This window comes from Sinocyclocheilus anshuiensis, unplaced genomic scaffold (assembly GCF_001515605.1).
Source record: "Sinocyclocheilus anshuiensis isolate Anshui unplaced genomic scaffold, SAMN03320099.WGS_v1.1 scaffold466, whole genome shotgun sequence".
Classification (NCBI taxonomy): domain Eukaryota; kingdom Metazoa; phylum Chordata; class Actinopteri; order Cypriniformes; family Cyprinidae; genus Sinocyclocheilus; species Sinocyclocheilus anshuiensis.
The window spans coordinates 1,618,167-1,638,823 of NW_015544159.1; the positions used below are offsets into that span (position 1 = coordinate 1,618,167).

Sequence of the window (20,657 nt, forward strand, 5' to 3'; positions counted from 1 at the left end):
AAAAAAAAAAGTTCTTAGTTTAGTTCTTTGATATCATGTCTGTCACTATGTGGCATCAAAATTAAATTGGTGGGTCCATAAAGACCCAACACTGCTGTTCAACAAGAAACAACATTGTTTGCAGGTTACTTCGGTAACTTGCTTATGTAATGTTTGCATTTTTTTTCATCCATTGATTCTCAAGTGTGTAAGCATTTTAAACATAGCAGTTAGATGTAGCCTAAACCAAAGTACAATACATTTGCACACATTTAGATTGAATTTTGCACAAATATATTGACACGAGTCATATTCAGACTGTTGTGTCGCAAGTAGAAATGATGCTAGAATTAATAACTATATTAATTCATAATAAACAATTAGTTCTGTAAATCGGTTATTAAACATTTAAACAAAAATAGTCAGTATCAAATAAGGCTGTGCAAAAAATTGAATGCGATTTTCATGCTACACAAAATTGACAATGAATTGCCTGTGATTTTGAACGCGATTTCGTGTAGCTTGTCAGTGAACTACGGCTCTGTGTAGTAAATGCTGCTCCATCTGAACGCACGTGCTAGAGATTTACTACTAATCACAGGAGCGGCTTTACTGACGAGATGCGCATGAAAATCGCATTCGATTTTTTGCACAGCCCTAGTATCAAACCTCTACTACAAATAGAACACATTTGCCTCTAGGTTTGGAAAGATTTGAATGATTGATGATGTGTCTGTCCTTGTTTGGTAGCTCATTTGCAAACAGCAGAAAGAGTATCATTGTAGTTTATTTTGTGGGCAAGACACATTTTGCAATGTGGTTTCCTTACAGCGTTCAGGAGTCACTGGCAAGCAGTTATGCCGAGTTCACACTGCACGATTTTAGCCCGATTTTTCACTCGCCGACAGGGTTTGCAAAATGGAGGCAAATCGGTGCTCGTTCACACGAGTGACAATCACACAGTGTGAATTATCAAAGACGCGATCTGAGAGAATCGCCGACACGTCGCCGACGATCTGGAGCTGTCGGCGATTCACAATCCTGCTGTGTGAAATTAGTTCTGACTGAAAAACACATCGGCGATGACCTACAGCCAATGAGAGCATGATACAGGGCAGCGGGAAGTTCGGGGAGGAGTTATATGAAACATAGTTTGCGGACCAGTGTTGCCAAATCCGCGATTGCCGCCGGTTGTTTTTTGTGTCAGCAGGTTGAATCGACCCCAATAACATGATATTTAGGCCTTGGAATGTGAATTGTACCAGGAGAACCCCGCCAAAAAAATTTGTATTGAAGAGACATAGTCAGTCATAGAAACCAGCAAGTACCAATTACAGTCCACCTTGCTAGTTTAGGGTTATAATTCTGTGGTTAGGATTTTACAACATATACGAATGTAGAAGTTCAAATATAGGACAGTAACTGTAAGATTGTGGCAAGATGATGAGAAATCAAGACCACATTGTCTGTTTGAAATGCTGCTGTGGGCTTATATGCGTAGACACTTTCATGGCTGTTTTGTTTTCCAGCTTTGTCTTTTTTCTAATTGAAGATTTAAAGCACTATGTATGTGAATAAACACCCAAAACTGTAACAGATCTTTATAATGCACTATTTAGAGCAGGTAAATGTTAATGTTGAGGATAGGGCTGCACGATAAATCGCATGTGATATTTAATGTGCATCTTGGAGGAGAAAATATAGAAATGTCTGTTAACTTCGTTGGCTTTATAAGCTGGTCTCTGAGAACAGGTTTGTCCTCATTTTCTTTGATCAGGATCACTGTGGTGTTTATGTATAAACTACAGGGATGTTTTTCCTGATTGCTAATTAGGGCTGGACGATATGGCCAAAAGAATTATCATGATAACATTTTTCTTATCAGTAGATATCAATAATTATCATGATCAATTTCAAATCTTTATTTCTTTCAAGTTAAGGCAGATTTTTGCTCCCAAGTGAAAGTTGTAGAAATCAGACTGTGAATTGTGGTTTTAAACTACTCTTTATGGTAAGAACATGACAAACACTTAACGTTTTTGAATTGTTTACACTTTCGCAGTCATTTTTCTTTAAAAAAATATCTTAATAGAAAAATTAATTTCTTAGTTTCTGCATTGATATTGTTTCAAATCATGAAACATTACTCTTTTTTGTCTCTTAGAAACACATTTGACAGTTGCTTGAGTTGACAGTAGAAGTAGCTTCAGTTAGGATGCAGATGTAAATTTATGTTCATTATAACAAACAGTAACATCTGTAAAAATTGTAACCACCTGTTTTTTATATGGTGAAATTTAAAGGGGTCATATGATGCTGCTAAAAAGAACATTATTTTGTGTATTTGGTCTAATGAAATGTGTTTATGCGGTTTAAGGTTCAAAAAACACATTATTTTGGTGATTGGCCAGCTATCCAGTGCGTTGTGATTGGCCGAATACCTCAAGCGTGTGACGGAAATGTTACGCCCCTTACCATATTGTGATGATGCCCTGTCAGGCGTAGCATACATTTAGATCATGATAATCACAGTTAAAACCTCAATACAATTGGTAAAAATGCATCTATACAGTTTCTCGGTAGCCTATTTGTATGAAAAAGAGTAGTCTAAATACATTTAGTTTAAATGCACAAATGCTATAGCTTAATCACAAAAAATAAATGATATTCCATTACTCTTTTAATACATTTAATGCATGCCTACTTTAATAATATAATAAAATTCAATATGAATATCTCTCATTTCTGCCACAATACCATGGTGCAGTTAGTGATACTACAGTAAATCCATGGTAAAATGATGGTGATTTGTAGATTGAAAAGCCTGACTGTATCGTTGCACACAGTGTTTCTCCTGTTTGTCAGTGCCATTTCATCCGGCTTTAAACTAGTTCAAATCACTGAGTTATCTGTGTTCTTCGTTGAATTCACACTGGATCACTGTTTAGTGGTCGTGTGGCCACATAATTATAATTATCGTTTTATCGCCCAGCTCTATTGCTAATTTTAGTTGTTTAGACTTTTGATGATTTTACTACGACGTAATAACAGGGCTCAACACTAAGGTTTTATTCTACTAGCCCGGTCGGGCCAGTGGTTTAAAGTTTTACTTGCTCTTCCAAAATTTTCACTGGCACCACCACAAAGAAAGTCATAAATGAGTAAAATAAAATTTACATTGTTTTCATTGTTTTTGACCCATGTAACTGTTTATTCTTATAAATAAAGTTATGACACCAAAATTTGGATGAAAATTTAGATTTTTTTTTTATATATTAGGTGAAATTTCACAATTCTCTATTCCAATTTGGTAACACAGCAATATGTACTTGCATAACTAATAGTTCACCCAAAAATGACATTTCTGTCATTCTGTCAAACATTTAACAGAAGCCATTGACATGCATAGTATGGCAAAAATACTATGGAAGTCAATGGGTACTATCAACTGTTTGGTTACCAACATTCTTCAATAAATCTTCTTTTGTGTTCAACAGAAGCAAGAATTTTCATTCTTGGGTGAACTGTCCCTTTAAAGTCACTAAAAAATAAAATAAAAATAAAAACAAACAATATCGAGTGACTGACATTTTTAACAATATGACCAGTTTTAACTTATTTATTTTTTTGTTCAATTTATGTATGCAAGTATGTTTGTATTTATTTATTTTTATTTTTTGGTCCACTAGTGAAAATGGTTACAAATGAATCCAAACCAGAGCCAGTTGTTGAAATGTCAGCCCTCTTGAAACGTCCTTGTCCAATCAAATTAGTGGACCAGGACATGACAAGTTTTATTCCATTACAGTATGCAAACTGTGCAGGCTACATCTTTAGCATTTTCTTTTCAAAATTTGTTGGAATAAAAAACAGTTCAAGGGCCTAATGGCTGTGCACCTTTTCAGGCTTTTTTACATTGAGTCCCAAGAGCTGAACGTGGTTTTGAAGGCTCTTAGCGTCTGGCTCCAAGTAATAGCCAATCCACAGCATCATCAGAGGGAGCACTGCCTTTCCGTTTCTTAGCAGGAAACTCAAAGTTGACCTAAACCTGAGTGTCAAGGCCCGTCTGATGGTTTTATTTTTTCAGCTGCACACCCTGAGAGCGATACCACGCTTTACAAAAATACTTTCAAGACCACTTTCAATGGCAGGTCCCATTTCCTTCAGGGGCCCACTGGAGGAAGACCAACTGCTTGTTGCGAAAACAATGAAAGACTGATGTGCAGCGCATTTATTTGTGTTTCATAGGGGCCATGCATGTTCTGTTGTGGGAGGAGAGGCCACAGGCAGACAGTGAGGAGTAGGGGTGGGCGATATAGCCTCAAGATTATATCACGATATTTCAAGAATATTTGCGATAACGATATTTATGACGGTATTAAAAAAAATATGGAACAACGTTTTATTGGTGATTGCAGTTGGCAGGCAGCAGCATTTATTAATGCAAACAAAATAAAGGGCACTTTCCATCCTTTGCCAATGAGCTACTGTCATCGATGACAGACTACCTAATTCGAAGTATAAATCTATTGTCATAAGGTGGCAGCAGCAGCTGTGTGTTCGACTTGAAGCAGACCGATCGGTGTATGACGTCAAAATACCTTATTACCACTTATTTACACCTTATTACCCCTTATTTACACTGCACGCGTCTGTGGCGCATTACGGCTCCGACGCGGCCACCGGAACTGATCGCAGCCACTCTAGTCAATGCTTGTGTTTACACCAGCCAGGCATGTTTCCGCGTCGCTTCGCTAAAGATAGGCGCCTCACCTATTTTTGACGGTAAGAGTGTGTGCTCGAATATGCTCTAGAACCGCTCTTGCGATACTTTGATGTCATACACTGATCAGTCTGCGCAGCGCTGCTTCAAGTCGAACACACCTATTGGGTTTGTGGTGGTGGTATTGGAACGTACATGCGCCATATGTCATTGCGTTGCTATATCACTGATATCGCAATATGACACTTTTTTTATCATGTAAAAATTTATACCGGTATTATCGTGGACTGTATGATATGGCACACCCCTAGTGAGGAGAATCAAAGCCTTCCAGCGAAGTGATTGCTAAACCAACAAGTTGAGCAGAATTTATGGCTTTATTGCACACTGTTATGGCTGGGCGGTCTGACAGTATATGCCCTGCAACGATAGAAACCTCTTAACCGGTAGAGTGGGATGTGTCCCAAACAAGTGAAGAAGGGGAAGAACCTGTTATTAAGGGGTGTTTGTTAGGCACAACACAAAGCAGAGTTTAGTTTTTGGTTGCCAAGCAATAGCTTGGCACATTAATAATGAATTAATTTTATGTGCGGTGGCAAGTGTGGATATAAGCTATTTTACATCAACTAATATTTTTATAATATTACTTTTTATATACTTTTGTTTTTAACTTGAATCTTACACTGTTAGATATATTCATTTTTTGTTATTAGTCTTTTCTTTTGGTTTGCAACCTGTTTTGTTTTGTTTTTTTAAATAAAATGAGAAAATGATCAAATGAAAATAACCAAATTAATGTATGACCTTTGTAAAGTATTGAATTCCTTGTATTGGGTAAAATAGGCATTATTTCATGTTATAGGCTATATGAAATAAGTCTGACAAAACACTCTGGTCAGCTTTTTTCCATACTGGTAAAGAGAGAATGGACTTTTATATATTCCCTCCTGCATATTTAATTATTCATGGCACCAGACATGTTTCTATAGTCTTTTCTGGGAAATGTATTGGGTTTTCATGTAAACTGAACGATAAATGAGTCAGCAGCAGTAACTTTGATATCTAAAGATGTGCAGAGCTGTTGGCATGCTGTTGGCCAAACTACATGTTTTGCTTGGTTGAGAGTAGTAGTAACCATAGACTATTTTATTCTGTTAAAGGACAGTTATTTCATTTATAAAACCATAAATTGAATGTATAATAACTCCTCACAAGTCCTTAGGCACTCAGACTAATACCATGTCCTAACCAGGGTTGTTATAATTTTGAAAATTTCACCAGTTTAAATATTTTTGTTCTGTATTTTTATGAGCAATTTCAGTCTAGTTTTAGTTAGTATTATTTAAAAAAAAATTTTTTTGTGATAGTAAGTTATTTATTTGAGTCTTTTATAAATGACTACTTTAGTTTTTGTTTCAGTAGCACTTTCATTATTAGTTTTATCCCTCATAACTTGTGCCGCAAGTTCTTCCATCTGCCAGTAATGACATATGAAAATGCTTCAAGTGAACTGTGAGCTGTAAATTTAAAAAAAGAATAATAATAATAATGAATAAATTTGCAGTAAAAACTAAAAGCCGGCAGCCTGTAGCTTCCAGAAATCGACAGTAAAAGTATGGTAGTGGAATTTTAAGTTTTACAGATTGAACTTAAATTGACCGTAAAGAGAAAACATATTTTATTAACTCGTATTTACTTTATGGTTTTTCACTGTAAATTATAAAACTACTTTTTATTTCTCACTTCCACAGACATTTAAAATACATTACTAATATTGTACTGTAAAATTACATGAAATGTCTTATTAATTCCAGGACTCAACAGTAGGGACTGGCCGATGGCCCGGGGCCAGCGTAAAAGATGCTCGGGCCAGTCGTCACATGGCGTTTTTTCTTTCAGTGTAGACAGATAAATGACTTGCTGCTGGAAACATGCTGCTTGTGTAGAACACAGAGAATTGCTGTCTGTTTATTTGAGGTTTCTTCATGGTCCACAGGCTAGAACTGAATTGTGGGAAAACCATGTTGTCCAGTGTCTACAGTCTAGCCCAGTGTTTCCCAACCGGGGTGCCATCTGTCGAGAGCAGGGGTGCCGTGTAAAAAAAATATTTTTTGAATATTTTTAACCAACTGCAGCGCCTCGTAAATTACTGAGCACTGTTGTAGGTGAGTTTCCTCATTTGACGCTGATTAAAACAATCGTCCAATGAAATAAAATACTAGTTATTAGGCACACGGAGCCACATGAATGCGAGTAACGGATCTGTAAATTACAGTGCTCGATGGAGAGGGCCGGGGGGGTGTGTAGGGTTGAGAGATGTGTGGAACCGAACACCATTGTTACAGCCTGGTGCCTCTGCTGTTTCTATGGCAACAGGAAAATAAACTGCTGCCAAGGTGGATCTTTGGATGAGGACCATGCAACAGGGAGAACTTTGTGAACGTGTGCTTTGCACATCCACTGCACAAATATTATGATTCCTAAACTTAACAACTACCTTACTAACTATTAGTAAGCAGCAAATTAGGAATTTATTGAGGGAAAAGTCGTAGTTAATAATGAATGTGTTCCCTATTCTAAAGTGTTACCAAAGGCTCATAAGTGCCCTTTTCCCATTGGGTGTTGGAACTAATTATTATTAGATAATCGATTAACCTATCAATTTTTTAGATTAATCGAGTGAAACATCCAGAAATGAACATAGATGTTTTCTATAGGTCGACCGATAGTGGATTTTACCAATACCGATAGCTAGGTTGTACCGCACTGGCCAATACTGATTAATCAACCAATAGTTTTTAAAATGGATACTGAACAAAAACTACTTTTAAATTTACTATTTAACCCAAAAAAGTACTAAGCCATACTTTGAAAAGGAATAAAACATATTTAATTAATATTAAAAATTAATTATAGGCTATATTGAACATTAAAGTTCATTAACTAATAACAACTGTAAAATTAAAAAAAAATTTGTTGAAATTAACACGCTCTAACAAGGAACAATACTTATACTGCTTTTATTAACCTTAGTTAATGTTGCAAATGGACTCTTATTGTAAAGTGTTACCATTTCATATCAAAAGATGGCTATTATTATAAATGCTAGGGGTGGAACGGTTTGCGGAAAAAAATCGAACCGTACGGTTCTCCACACACGGTTCGGCACGCACTAGGACCGCGGTTCAACTTAAATCTGACAACGCATCTGTAATATGGGTTGCTATAAATAACACGTAAAACAAACAAGGGTTCGGCTTGGACAAACCATTCACTCTTGTTCAATGCGAATGGCGTATGCTGGAATATGAGCAATCATTTATTCCGTCATCACCCGGGTGCTGATAGTGTGCGTGCACAGGTGAGACCTGAACAGCACACGTTGATATCTGTGTTTAAGCTAAACTCATTTAAGCTTTACCAGTTTAAACATTTAAGAGCCAGAGGACACGAGCTTGCGCGCGCAGTGAGAAGATTTGTGCGTGTGCTCATCCGAAGCACGCAAACCCACGCCTCAGAACATGCGCAAATATTAAGCTCTCTCTGAAGTATTGTGTTTGAATGGACAAATTCACACAAAAATTGTCAAAATGCCCGTCTTGGTAAGTATCCTATAGCAGACATAGCCGGCTGAACGTACTACTGTATTGTATTTATTTGTGCTGTTGCTTGTAGTTAGGTAGATTATTCGTATTTTCTTTATTTTTTTTATTTGACAGTATAGTTTTTCCCTGAACATGGCACATACCGAAACGGTGACTCTAAAACCGTGATACAAACCGAACCGTGAGTAAGTTGAACCGTTCCACCCCTAATAAATGCCTACACAAAGGCCACAGCATTGAAGTTACATACATATGGATATTGTATGCATTAGAGCCCGACCGATATATCGTTTAGCCGATATTATCGGCCGATATGAGCTTGGCGAATATGCCGCCAATACGCCGCCGATATGAACTTTTTTTACAGAACATATAACGCAGATAAAATGCTTGAAATGGTGTATTTACTTAGTTTGTCCAGCAGAGCGCGCTCCATTGTTTGCTACTGGCGACCTGGATGAAACTCTTTAAAGCTTAAGTCTATGGAAAACCATTGAAACTTTGAACGGCCATATCTCCGTAACGGCGCGGAATGGGAAAGTGTCCAAACTTTTGACTGGTACTGTACTATAATATATACAAAGAATATCGGCCGATATATCGATATCAGCCTTTTTTTACTCCTAAATATCGGTATCTGTATCGGCCCCAAAAAACCCATATCGGTCGGGCTCTAGTATGCATACTGTCGCACTTTATTTGCTACTATTTTAGAACACTTGATGATTATCTAATCAAAATAACAAAATATGGCAGTCACACAGACAAAAAGTGTCATGTTCTGTTAAGCGGCATTCTAAAACAGTTTATTTAATCACCAAAATGGATAAAAGTTCACTTCAAGAATGATAAAGTTCTGTGTTTAAAAAAACAGCAAAAGAGAAAGCGCAATCTATATCATAGCTCTCTATGCACAATCTTCCAGCCCAGGGTGAAGTCTTCATGTATATTAACAACGATTTGCTATAATGTAATTTAATGGAAAACAATGTGAATGGAGCTCTGGCATGGCAGGATTTCTTTCGACTGCATGAACATATCAGTTGGCTTTAAATCTGCAACATTGCTGACTAACAAATGCATTAATGTGACCAGTTGGATATACAGTAACGCAAATAGATAATAACAATCATGATATTAAACATTTGGGTTGGACTTGTGTGTGTTTTGGTTGCATTGTTTGAACCGCTTGAGGTGCTACTAATGTTAGCGTCCTCTCAGCCTTTACAGCAAACATACTGTTTTCCTTTCTGCACTAATGCAGCATCTATCCAACAAATTAATTACTTGGTAATGATATGAAAACATGCACTATATATAGTATACTGTATACTATAAACAAACTGCACGTGGTGTCAGTGATTCCACCTCTAGAGTCCACTCGAGTACTGTACAATGACAGCAAACACAATGGACGCAAAACAGAAAAACTATCGTCATGGATTTTTGCCAATAGTTCCAGCAATCGACTATCGGTACTGATTAACCAATCAAATGGTAGCCTCCACGTTTTCCACGTATAGTGTGCTGATGTATTTTCCATTATTGATTAGTTGTGGCCCTGTATTAAACATAGATAGATGCTGTTTTTTTCATGTGCAAGCACTAAAGAAAATTTAAAGATTCTTGTATTGTTTTATGTTGTCTCGTCTTGCTGTTCATGGATGTTTGCTGGCTAGGAAAATAACATAAGCCTGTCCACTCAGATGGTCATAGCTGAAGAAATAGAAAGAAATCACAAATTCGTTACTGTCTTAATAGACTTTGTTTCTTCAAAACTGCACCAAAGCCGAGTTTTCGGGCTGATATTGGAGTAGGCCGAATTTCTAGGTCACACACTGTCTATAATTGGAAGTGTAAACGGTACAATCTGTCCCCAAATTTAACTGCACTGCTGAGTCAAGAAGCCTGTCTGTCTGCAGAGTAGGGCTGTGCGATTAATCGAAATCGCGATTTGAGACGTTGCGATTTGCTAATCGCAAAGCCTGCGATGTGGACGCGATATTACTCTGTTCCAGAGAATATGCATTACTGCCTGCCTTGAGTTGCAGTCTTACTTGCCCTGGGCAAGAGTGAGCACACCTCCGTTCTCCCCAATCAGCACTGCTCTAGCCAACTACTCTAAACACCCACCATTAAAAAAAAAAAGCGGGACGGGAGAGAGACAGAGTGGGATTATGGCGTCTACTGGGGAATAATGCCCAAAACAAAAAGGAATTTTGTAATGGTTTAATGGAAACTATAAGAATTTCTGTGATGGTTTCTATTGTTTTTTTTTCAGCAGGGTAATGATACCCATACTGTGCTGCACATTATTGACAATATTGAGCTGAAGCTTGACTTTGCAAATTTAAAATCGCAAATCAAATTGCAATATCTGTCAAAAAAATCACAATTTGATATTTTCCCCCAAATCGCACAGCCCTACTGCAGAGACACAGTACCTCTAAATCATCCCAGTGCAGAGGTAATGTTTCAACTTGAGACTTTGACTCTTTTAGCCCTCGGGGAAATGCCATTTTTCAATGCACAACTTTAGTATGAAAGTGAAACACTGGTTTCAGAGAACAGCATTATCATCTGGGAAACATCAAGGCTGGATCCTGCCTGTGAAACCTCAGAAAAGTCTGCGTGGCATGTCGAAACGAATGCTAGCAGAAGCTTTTGTCTGTTATCCCATGCTGTCTGGGCCACAGGCACTTTGGGGCCAAAATTCAGCTTCACATCTGTGTGTCACCCTGCTTTTGGTGTGTTTATCCCTCTGAACGTATTTGTGTGGGTCCAGATGAGAAAAGGATTTGTTTTGTGTATGGCACCTCTGATTGTGCATTAATTTCTCAGTGCCAACAAAGGTCTTGCACAAGGAGGGGGTTCACTATCATCAGTGGGTTCTAGTATCTTCTGCTAGCTCCCCAACAAATTTAGTCTAGCGGAACATAATAAACGGAGCTCGTGTGATAGCGACAGGCTGTAGATGAAGGGTTGGAGCTGGGCCCGTTTACCAGTTTATTGGCTAGTCTCAGGTCAGTCGCTCACAGAGCGAAATGGAATAACTGGAATAATGATTTACTGAAATGAACATATCAGTGTGACCTCTTTTCCACCTTCAGCCCATGTTTACATTATATCCAATTAAACTGGATAATTTCCCAAAGTTAGGTCATTGCTCAAAGTTTCTATGGATCTGTTTAACTATTAAAAGGATAGTTCACCCAAAAATGAAAATTGTCATCATTTACTCACCCTCCACTTTTTCCAAACCTGTATGAGTTTTTTTTCTTTTGTTGAACACAAAAGAAGATATTTTGAAAAATGTTGGTAACCAAACAGTTGATGGTAGCCAGTGACTTCCTTAGTATTTTTTTCCATACTATGGAGGTCAGTGGCTACCATCAGCTGTTTGGTTACCAACATTCTTCATAATATATTTTGTGCTCAACAGAAGAAAGAAACTCATACAGATTTGGAGCAACTTGAGGGTAGGGCTGCACGATAAATCGCATGCGATATTTAATGTGCATCTTGTCAGAAAGCCGGTTCTGTAATCAGCGGTAAATCTCCATCACCTGCGGGCTTTCACCGGCTTTACTGACAAGATGCGCATTAAATATCGCATGCGATTTGTCATGCAGCCCTACTTGAGGGTGAGTAAACGATGACAGAATTTTCATTTTTGAGTGAACTAAGTTTAAAGCTGGAATAAACAAGTTTTAAAATCTGAACAGATTTCATAAACTTGCCAACTTTTAATATGGTACAGAGTAAAACTGGGCATTATACACTAAACGACTGATCACAAACTAATGCAGAAAAATGTGCCATGTTTCTAGGAGATACATGACAAATGAAAATAATGTGTTCTAAAATCAGCCTAAAATATTAAACGTTTTTGATATCCGCCGAATGGATAAAATCAGTGTCTCAAGCTAAAAAAATCGGAGTTTGCGCCCAACATGTGCTACACTATTTTTTTGGGCAATCTGCTAACTCCGACTGCTCAAAATTTGTAGACTGCCTCTAACCTTCAGCAAATAGCACCAACCCTTCCAGACTGTAAATAGGTGAAAAAGTTGTATAGTGTATTCCTGCTTTTAGTTGATATGTCAATGATGACTTCTAGAGGAAGTGGTGCTTCATGAATTTGTTTTGTAAAATAACATTAGGATGAATTTTTGTACTCTATATTATGTCAGTCTTCAGCCAAAAAGTGCAAGTACTAGTTTTCTGCCCTTTAAAATGCACACAGCCCTGCTCTCTATGGACTGCAGTCCACATGGATTTGATTTCTATTAGGGCATGTTTTACATTAGGTGTCTCCTGCATTTTTGTCGTCTCAGTTCCCCTTTATTTTTTCTTTTGGAACGGAAGAAAAGGAAATCGTTGTTTGCCTTGTAAACACAATCAGACAGAGGAAGTCAGTGGCTTTTAATAGAGCTAGACACAGATGGGAGTATCCAAGCCCATTAATCGTCCTGCGTTTGAAGAATATCTAGAGAGTTACAGTTCTTTTCCCATTATTTATTAATTTTACCCTCTGTTTCTTTACACAGGCTGGTTTTTGGAAACCTGTACCCAGCGTACTGCTCTTACAAAGCAGTGAAAACCAAAAACGTCAAAGAATACGTAAGTATAAACTAGTGTTGTCACGGTACCAAAATTTCAGTATTCGGTACCGATACCAGTGAAAATCCACAACACAGTGTCTGTTCACGTACAGTTCTGTTGGTTGTTTTTCATTTAGCAGGCATTTGATTTTCCAAACCAACTTGCAGTTTGATTGCTACAGGCTCAGTCCGCTCTGAAATAACCTGAGGTTAAGTGTCCTGCCCAAGGGCTCAGTAGTGATCATAAATCAACACTTCTACAACTTTTGGGTTACTAGCCCAGATTTTTAACTGCTAAGTCACACCACTCCTTGAAATGAGATGTGAACAGCCCAGCACATTATTGTTTCTGTGCATGTTCGGGCATGTTGGGAGGCAGTGTGTGCTGACTTGTATGTCCGGATCAGGTGACACGTTCTCTCTGCACTTACTTGTTTTAAAGGACCTGCCCTGTGAGAACCCATCCTACATCCTCAGGAGAAAGTTCAATGCAGGTGTTACGCTGAAACGCTAATTCAGGTCCAGCCAGAAGCAGTGTTATTTATAGTCAACAACACTTTTAAGCAACATTGTAGTGAACCTGCAAAGCAGGATATAATGGCGAAAAATATGCAGAATGTTTTCATTGAGGCCAATCCATAATCTTCTATCAAAGTTCCCTTTGTTCTTGTAAAATGATTGGAATGGTTTTTAATTTAAAAATGAAAATTGTGTTTTTAATTTTATTTACTTACTCTCCTGTTGTTCAATGGAGCCTAAAGATTCAGATGCTTTCCTTTGTGTTTCATGGTTTGAAACGACATGAGGGTGAGTAAATGAACGTTTTATTTTTGGGTAAACTATCCCTTTAAACATTCCTCTTACTTGGCTGTCATGCCTTTGTTCTACTTCAGGCAGCTAATTTTAGGTTTCCTTAGTGGTTGTACTGGTGGTATTTCAGTACCCTAGTAACCTTAGAGTCTGTTTGTATCAGTGCTGCATTGCAGTGAATTGAGTTACTTCTACTGTGAAATGCATTCCCCTCTACTTAACTTGTAGAAGCTACACCAGCGTGACCTCTCTTAAACAGGACTGTTCTATTTGTCATTCAGTATTTCAGAAAGTCCTAAAACTTTGGAAAATACATTATGAAAACATTTTTTTTCTTCTTAACATTGCTGTAACAGCCTGCAGCCAACATTGGTTTATCAATAAAGGTGTTTTCTGTTTGTTTTACATTAACTGTGGTCAGTAAGCATATATCAATAAATCTATATACACAGGGCATTGACAGTAATGATTTTCTGAGCATTAACATTTTCTTAGAAAATGGTTCCTGATGAAAGTCTTCATCTGTTGGAAACCACCTAAATACTATGCAAAACTAATGTTAATTTTATCAGCCATTTTTAAAGGGGTCATATGATGCTTTTTTTAAAGATCATTATTTTGTGTATTTGGTGTAACAGAATATGTTGACATGCTTTAATGTTCAAAAAACACATTCTTTTTCAAATACTGTACATTATTGTAGGTCCTCTATGCCCCTCCTCTCTCAAACTCTTCGTTTTCTACAAAGTCCCTCCTTCCGACAAGCGCAGTCTGCTCTGATTGGCCAGCTGACCCAGTGCATTGTGAGAAAGGAAAACTTGAAATCACATCATATGACCCCTTTAATTTAGTCCCAAATGACGCACTATGCACTCATTCACTATGTACTTATGCGCTATGTACTCAAACATGTAGTGTATGAATTATATAAGGTTATTTTGTCATTCATAATCAGAGTCTGATAGTCCCTCCCCCTTCGATATGTAATTAAAGCTGCGACAGTTGAGTCCATGAAGTGTCCAACATTCCAAACTTCATTTTTTGGGTTATTTAAGTGCGTCTTCCGGGTATTTAAATTGCGCTTTTTCTTTTTGGAATTTTCAGTGTGAACGCAGTACTCTCACTATTTATACTACAAAACGTCATAGAATAGTGCATAAGTATGCGATTTTGGATGCACCTTTAGTCTTTAGTTATTATCCTATTTAGTCAACCTTGTCCCGTTTTTGTTTAGTCATGTTTTAGTCGACTAAATGTCTGAGCATTTTAGTCTAGTTTTAGTCAATTAAAACTTTTGTCACATTTTTGTCATGCTGTATAATGGTTGGTTTAATAATAATAATAATAACTTTTTGCTCAAAATTATAATCGCAATGATTGTTGTCATTTGAGAAATTAATTTTTGCATTCACACGGGATAAGTGAAGCCTGTGATTTTTACTTGAATTTACTGACTTATCTCCCGGATGTCAAGGCTTTGAGAGTCCCGTTCTATGGTCCAGATGGATTTTTAAAAAATAAACTAATATAGTTTCATGCGCTGTGTCATTTAAATTTCACCAGGTTAAAATAATATCTCAAGCTTAATGCTTGATTTATTTGTAACACATTAACCTCAAAACCTTTTCAGCTTTCTCTTTCTGCAAATTGTATGGTGTAGCAATATGATGACAGCACCCAAAATACTATCAAACAATCCAACGCAGCTCCATTCTTCGCGAAAGATGGATAAAAAGGTGCCCAGGAAACAAAAACCTCGAAAAATGATATACGACCTGCCAAATGCTGGCCGAATCACAGAGATGCCGATTTGCACGGGACTAATATTATCACAGGACCTCGGTGTTCAACAAAATATGGTAGGTCATTTGCGGGGGAATTTTTACTTTACAAATTACAGACATGGCCGATTCACACGGGATTAAGATCGCAGACAACCTCCGCAATTATTACAAATGACTGGAGGTCACCAGGTAATACTAATCCCATGCGAATAGGGCTTTAGATTTGCACTCTCTCTGTCTACATTATGAAAACAGGTAAAAACAAACAAAAAATATTATAACAGTGAAATTCTTCCTAATAGTAATTCCAAATTGCAATAATGTTTCTCTATTAAAACAACAGCAGTTGAGTAAGTGCACTTATTCAGCAACCACAATCGCAAACAAAACAGTTGAGATCTCATGACAGAACACAGAGAGAGGCTGAATGACACTTTCATTTAAGCTGAACATCTCATATGGAGATAGCTAAACTGCAGCTTACTTGTTTGATGGTGTTTTCAGATCATCGTCGGCGCTTCCGCAATGAAGAGCGAGCGCATGCGCATGGTTACCAGATTGCAGAAATTAAGCAAAACGTCTGGCAGAAAATGTATCCTTTTAACAGAGAAGCTCTGATTTGGGGATTTGAACGTTTGATATCTGGCAACCGCACGCATGAAAGTTCGCGTAGTAGAGGCATGTACAGCAGTCCGCAATAATATTTTGTCTCTTTTTTTTTTTTTTACAAAAATTTGATTTTGGTATAGTTTTTATTTTTTAAAATACATTTTAGTCTTGTCTTTTATCGTCAACGATATTGCATGTTGATATAGTTACCGTTATCATTTATTGACCTTATTGTCATCTCGTCATCATCTAGTCTTAGTCATGGGGGGAAAAAAAGCTTGTTAACGAAATTAACACTATGTAAAACATTTCAGATTTAGACACTGGGAACAGAACGAGGATATTCTAAGAAAAGCTTGCTTAAAGGAACGGTTGATGATGGGCATGTTGAGTATGATGGATGTGTTGTTAAAAAAATAAAATCTATGATTTTCCGTTAAAAACCAGCAGCTGTGTTTGCCATGGTAGCAACATTTAGGTTTTATGGATTTTAAATTTACAATTAAAAAAACATATTAAAAACATACATTTTTTAATAAAAACATATTTTTAAAACAACATACTAATTGATATAATGTTAATATACTGAAGAACTTAAAGGGATAGTTCACCCAAAAATTAAAATTTGATGTTTATTTGCCTACCCCCAGGGCATCCAAGATGTAGGTGACTTTGTTTCTTCAGTAGAACACAAACTGAGATTTTTAACTCAATCCGTTGCAGTCTGTCAGTTCTATAATGTCAGTGGATGGGAATCATGGCTTTGAGAGTCATAAAACATACACAAACAAAACCAAATGAAACCCTGCGGCTCGTGACTATACATTGATGTGTAAAGACACAAAACGATCGGTCTGTGCAAGAAACTGAACAGTATTTATGTAGTTTTTTACCTCTGATTCACGCAATGTCCGAACTGTTCGAACTGTCCTGAGCGGCGGCGCGTCCTCCTGAGCACGTTCTCAACAGCAGGCGCGTGATTCGTCTTCTTGCTTTACGACGGATTGCAGACTTATAAGTGCATTACCGCCACCTATCTCTCAAATGGACCATTGACACTCTATCTAAAATCTCAATTAGGAGTGTCAATCTGCAGGGTTTAATTTGGTTTTGTTTGTGTATGTTTTATGACTCTCAAAGCTGTGATTCCCATCCACTGACATTATAGGACAGACTGCAACAGTCTGAGTTAAAAATCTCCGTTTGTGTTCTACTGAAGAAACAAAGTCACCTACATCTTGGATGCCCTGGGGGTAAGCAGATAAACATCACATTTTTTTTTGGGGTGAACTATCCCTTTAAATCTGTTTTATATCTTTATAATGTACTGAAAACCACCACGATATAACTGACTGCGTTTACCTGAATGATTGTTGAGATGAGTATTTTGTCATAATTGTATGTGTATGCGTCTGTTCAAAGGATTCAGTTCGGTGTTCGTGCACCGTCTGAAACGCGTGTGCGCGCTTCATGTGTATGCGGCTGTGCGTGTAGAGAACAGCGTGCAAGTAATGAATCGAGTTCCCTTTCGCCTTTTCTCTCTGGAATTGTTTAAAATTCGCTTGCTTGTGTAAATACAAACAAATTATAAACTTATACTCTATTATGGTTACATTTTGCAATTAATCCACAGATCACATGCGTGCCGAACCGTGGGGCTTGGTCCGTACGGATCAACTACGATCCGTTTAACCACTACCCAACATCACGGATGTTTATATGCTTTGCTGGAATGTTGAATGTTCCTCAATCTTCAAGTGGAAAGTCAGTTTCAGTAAACTTAGACTTTTAATAGCAAGCCCTTGGAAAAAAGAAGAAAGCTCAATCGACCACAAAAGCTGCTTTTTAAAAACATGCCATAACCATTTCTGCGTTTGCCTTTTGAGTTCAGACGGGTAATTGAGAAACCTCTTTCAAATAATTTTCAAAATAGAACTGGACAAATGATGCTTTGTGTTGCAGGCCTTTTATAGGGCCGGTGGACAAAGCCTGTGTTTACTAGCATAGACTAGATGCTCTTAGAAACCACACTGTGGTTTTTCCACTCTGAGCAAATCTGTACAACGTCTACAACTCCTGTTTGTTAGATAAACAGATTGGTCAGCTCATATGTCTCACTGCTCAGTTTAAATGTTGAACAAAGAAACCTCTGCATGGTACATATGCGGAGCAGGAAAGGAATACATCCATTCACAATCAGGATACTTCAAAGGGATTTTTCCTTTGGAAATCGAGGCTACACAACTGCTTATCCACATGCAGCGCTGAACAGGAAAGTCATGCTTGTCTTGGGTGCCGGCCCATTCTCGAATCGCCTTCAACCCAGTTCTTTAAACGAGATCGAACAAAGCGGTGGAAATTCTGCTTACATCTCACATGCTTCTCTAATTGAAGCCAGGTAATTGCAGACTTGTAATAAATAGGATTGTCTGGAGGATTATGGGAGGCAGGCTTCTACATCTGATTAGATTTCTTGCATCGATGCAGTCAGCAACCAAAGCGCTCCACGCTACGAGAAAAGATCAACGCTGGTGGATTTCGATTGATGGTTTGTCACGGAGCGGCAGCTTTCCTGTGGCTGATGCAACACATTGATCTCTCTCAGACCGCTGAAGGTTCATTGGGAGGACACCAATTAAATCTGACGCCTCCTGTCAAGCTGGTAATGCTGCCTCTGCATGGATTCTTTTGACTTTGTTCAGTGAGGCTGAAAATATCACCTAATACCTCCGAGAGCTGCAGCTCAAGGTTTGGGATCACATGACTGTCTGCACGGGCGTTTGAAATTGAAATGCTAAGAAGCTGGCTGAAAGCTCGCTGTGGTTGGGAGCAGAGGAGAGGTAAAGCATACCAAACAGGTCCTGCTGCAGAGAGACACACACAGAGAGCTGGGATGGAAATTAATGTCACGGCCATAATGATTTTTTGTTACACTCGATTGTGTTTACGTCTCCTAGGAAAAGAGGTGCGCTTGGATTTGTGTTAGCAAGCCACTCTGTGCAGAAAGAGAAAGACGTCTCTACTGAACAGAAAAAAAATGCATGGATTTTATTAAAATATTCTTTAGCGTGGTACCAGGTGTTTTATGTTGGAGTTAGTGTGGCGCATCTACTTGCCTTGGCAATAGGTGATCAGTGCTGCATTAATAGTAGCACTTGGAATGCACAATATATCTGTGCAGTGTATTGGTATCATCCAGTTTGAGTTTTTCTTTGTTTGTTTTAATTGCCGTCCAGCTGTTAGAGGCAGAGACAGCTTATTCTTTCACCTCAACTTAACAGTAGATCATCAGTCCATCATAGAGTACAACAGTTCCTGCCCACTTTTTCATTGACCTTGGTTCCAGAAGTATGTAGAAGTGCCCATAGGGATTTTAAGTCTTTGTTAAAGAGTTATAAGCCATAAATTAAACCAAACAGCTAAGAGGTGAATCACAAAATTACAAACTTTAATTTAAAGCAAAAAAAGGATTTATAAATCGGGCCAAAAAGTACAAAACTATGTATTTAATGGCTTAAATGAGGGAAAGAAGTACAATTCCAAGAAGCACTGAGAATGACTTAATTGTTAATTGAATATTGAAAATGGAACAATATTGGAGAAATAATTGATTTAAAGATTTTAAATATATAATATAGTTTACATTTATTGCAAAATTTATATATATACAAACACACACAAATTTAAATAGAGAGTGTAGGGAGACGTGGTTATGTCATTTGCAGTGCTTCATGGGAGTGGGTGAGTGCTACAGAGATTTTTATGCTGAATCATGGGTAATGTAGTTTTTCATCACGAATGGGAACAAAGTTGAAGAAAAATTTGAAAGTTAGTTGAAATAATGCAGGCTGTTGGCTTCTTAAAAATCACATACCATTGACTAACAACCTTGTAGTAGGTCAGTCTTTAATTTCCCACGGAGAAAGCGAATGGGATTTTTAATTCCAGGACCAGACTGTTGTACTATTACGACAGGCTCTCCGGTATACTTTATTGTCAGTCTCAAAATTCTGTTGTCAGATTTATTGGATGATGACTATAAACTGTAGATTTGATCATTATCATTTACAGTCAGTTTAAGCATAGCTGTGTTAGCTTCATGTCTCTCATATCACTTCACAGGCTTTTTCTTTTTTTTTTTTTATTTATGTATTTGGGAAGTAATGGGGTACTGTACAGGGCAATGATTACTTCATGTCAATATTGACCAGTTTTGACCAGGGTTTATTTTACGACAGTGGCCAGTTTTTGTGTGTGTGTGTGTGTGTGTGTGTGTGTGTGATGGTTCATTCTGAAACGCGTGTGCGCGCTTCATGTGTATGCGGCTGTGCGTGTAGAGAACAGCGTGCAAGTAATGAATCGAGTTCCCTTTCGCCTTTTCTCTCTGGAATTGTTTAAAATTCGCTTGCTTGTGTAAATACAAACAAATTATAAACTTATACTCTATTATGGTTACATTTTGCAATTAATCCACAGATCACATGCGTGCCGAACCGTGGGGCTTGGTCCGTACGGATCAACTACGATCCGTTTAACCACTACC

At 37.8% G+C, this 20,657-nt stretch overlaps 1 protein-coding gene across 2 annotated transcripts in view; it reads left to right on the forward strand.

Annotated features, from left to right (window-relative positions):
* Nucleotides 1-20,657, forward strand: part of LOC107695546 (receptor expression-enhancing protein 3) — a 38,131-nt gene that overhangs the window by 1,414 nt on the left and 16,060 nt on the right. For both annotated transcript variants that reach the window (XM_016495518.1, XM_016495519.1), the window contains exon 2: nt 12,858-12,930. In XM_016495518.1, the coding sequence (XP_016351004.1) occupies nt 12,858-12,930 (73 nt within the window). The remainder of the gene's footprint in view (nt 1-12,857; nt 12,931-20,657) is intronic.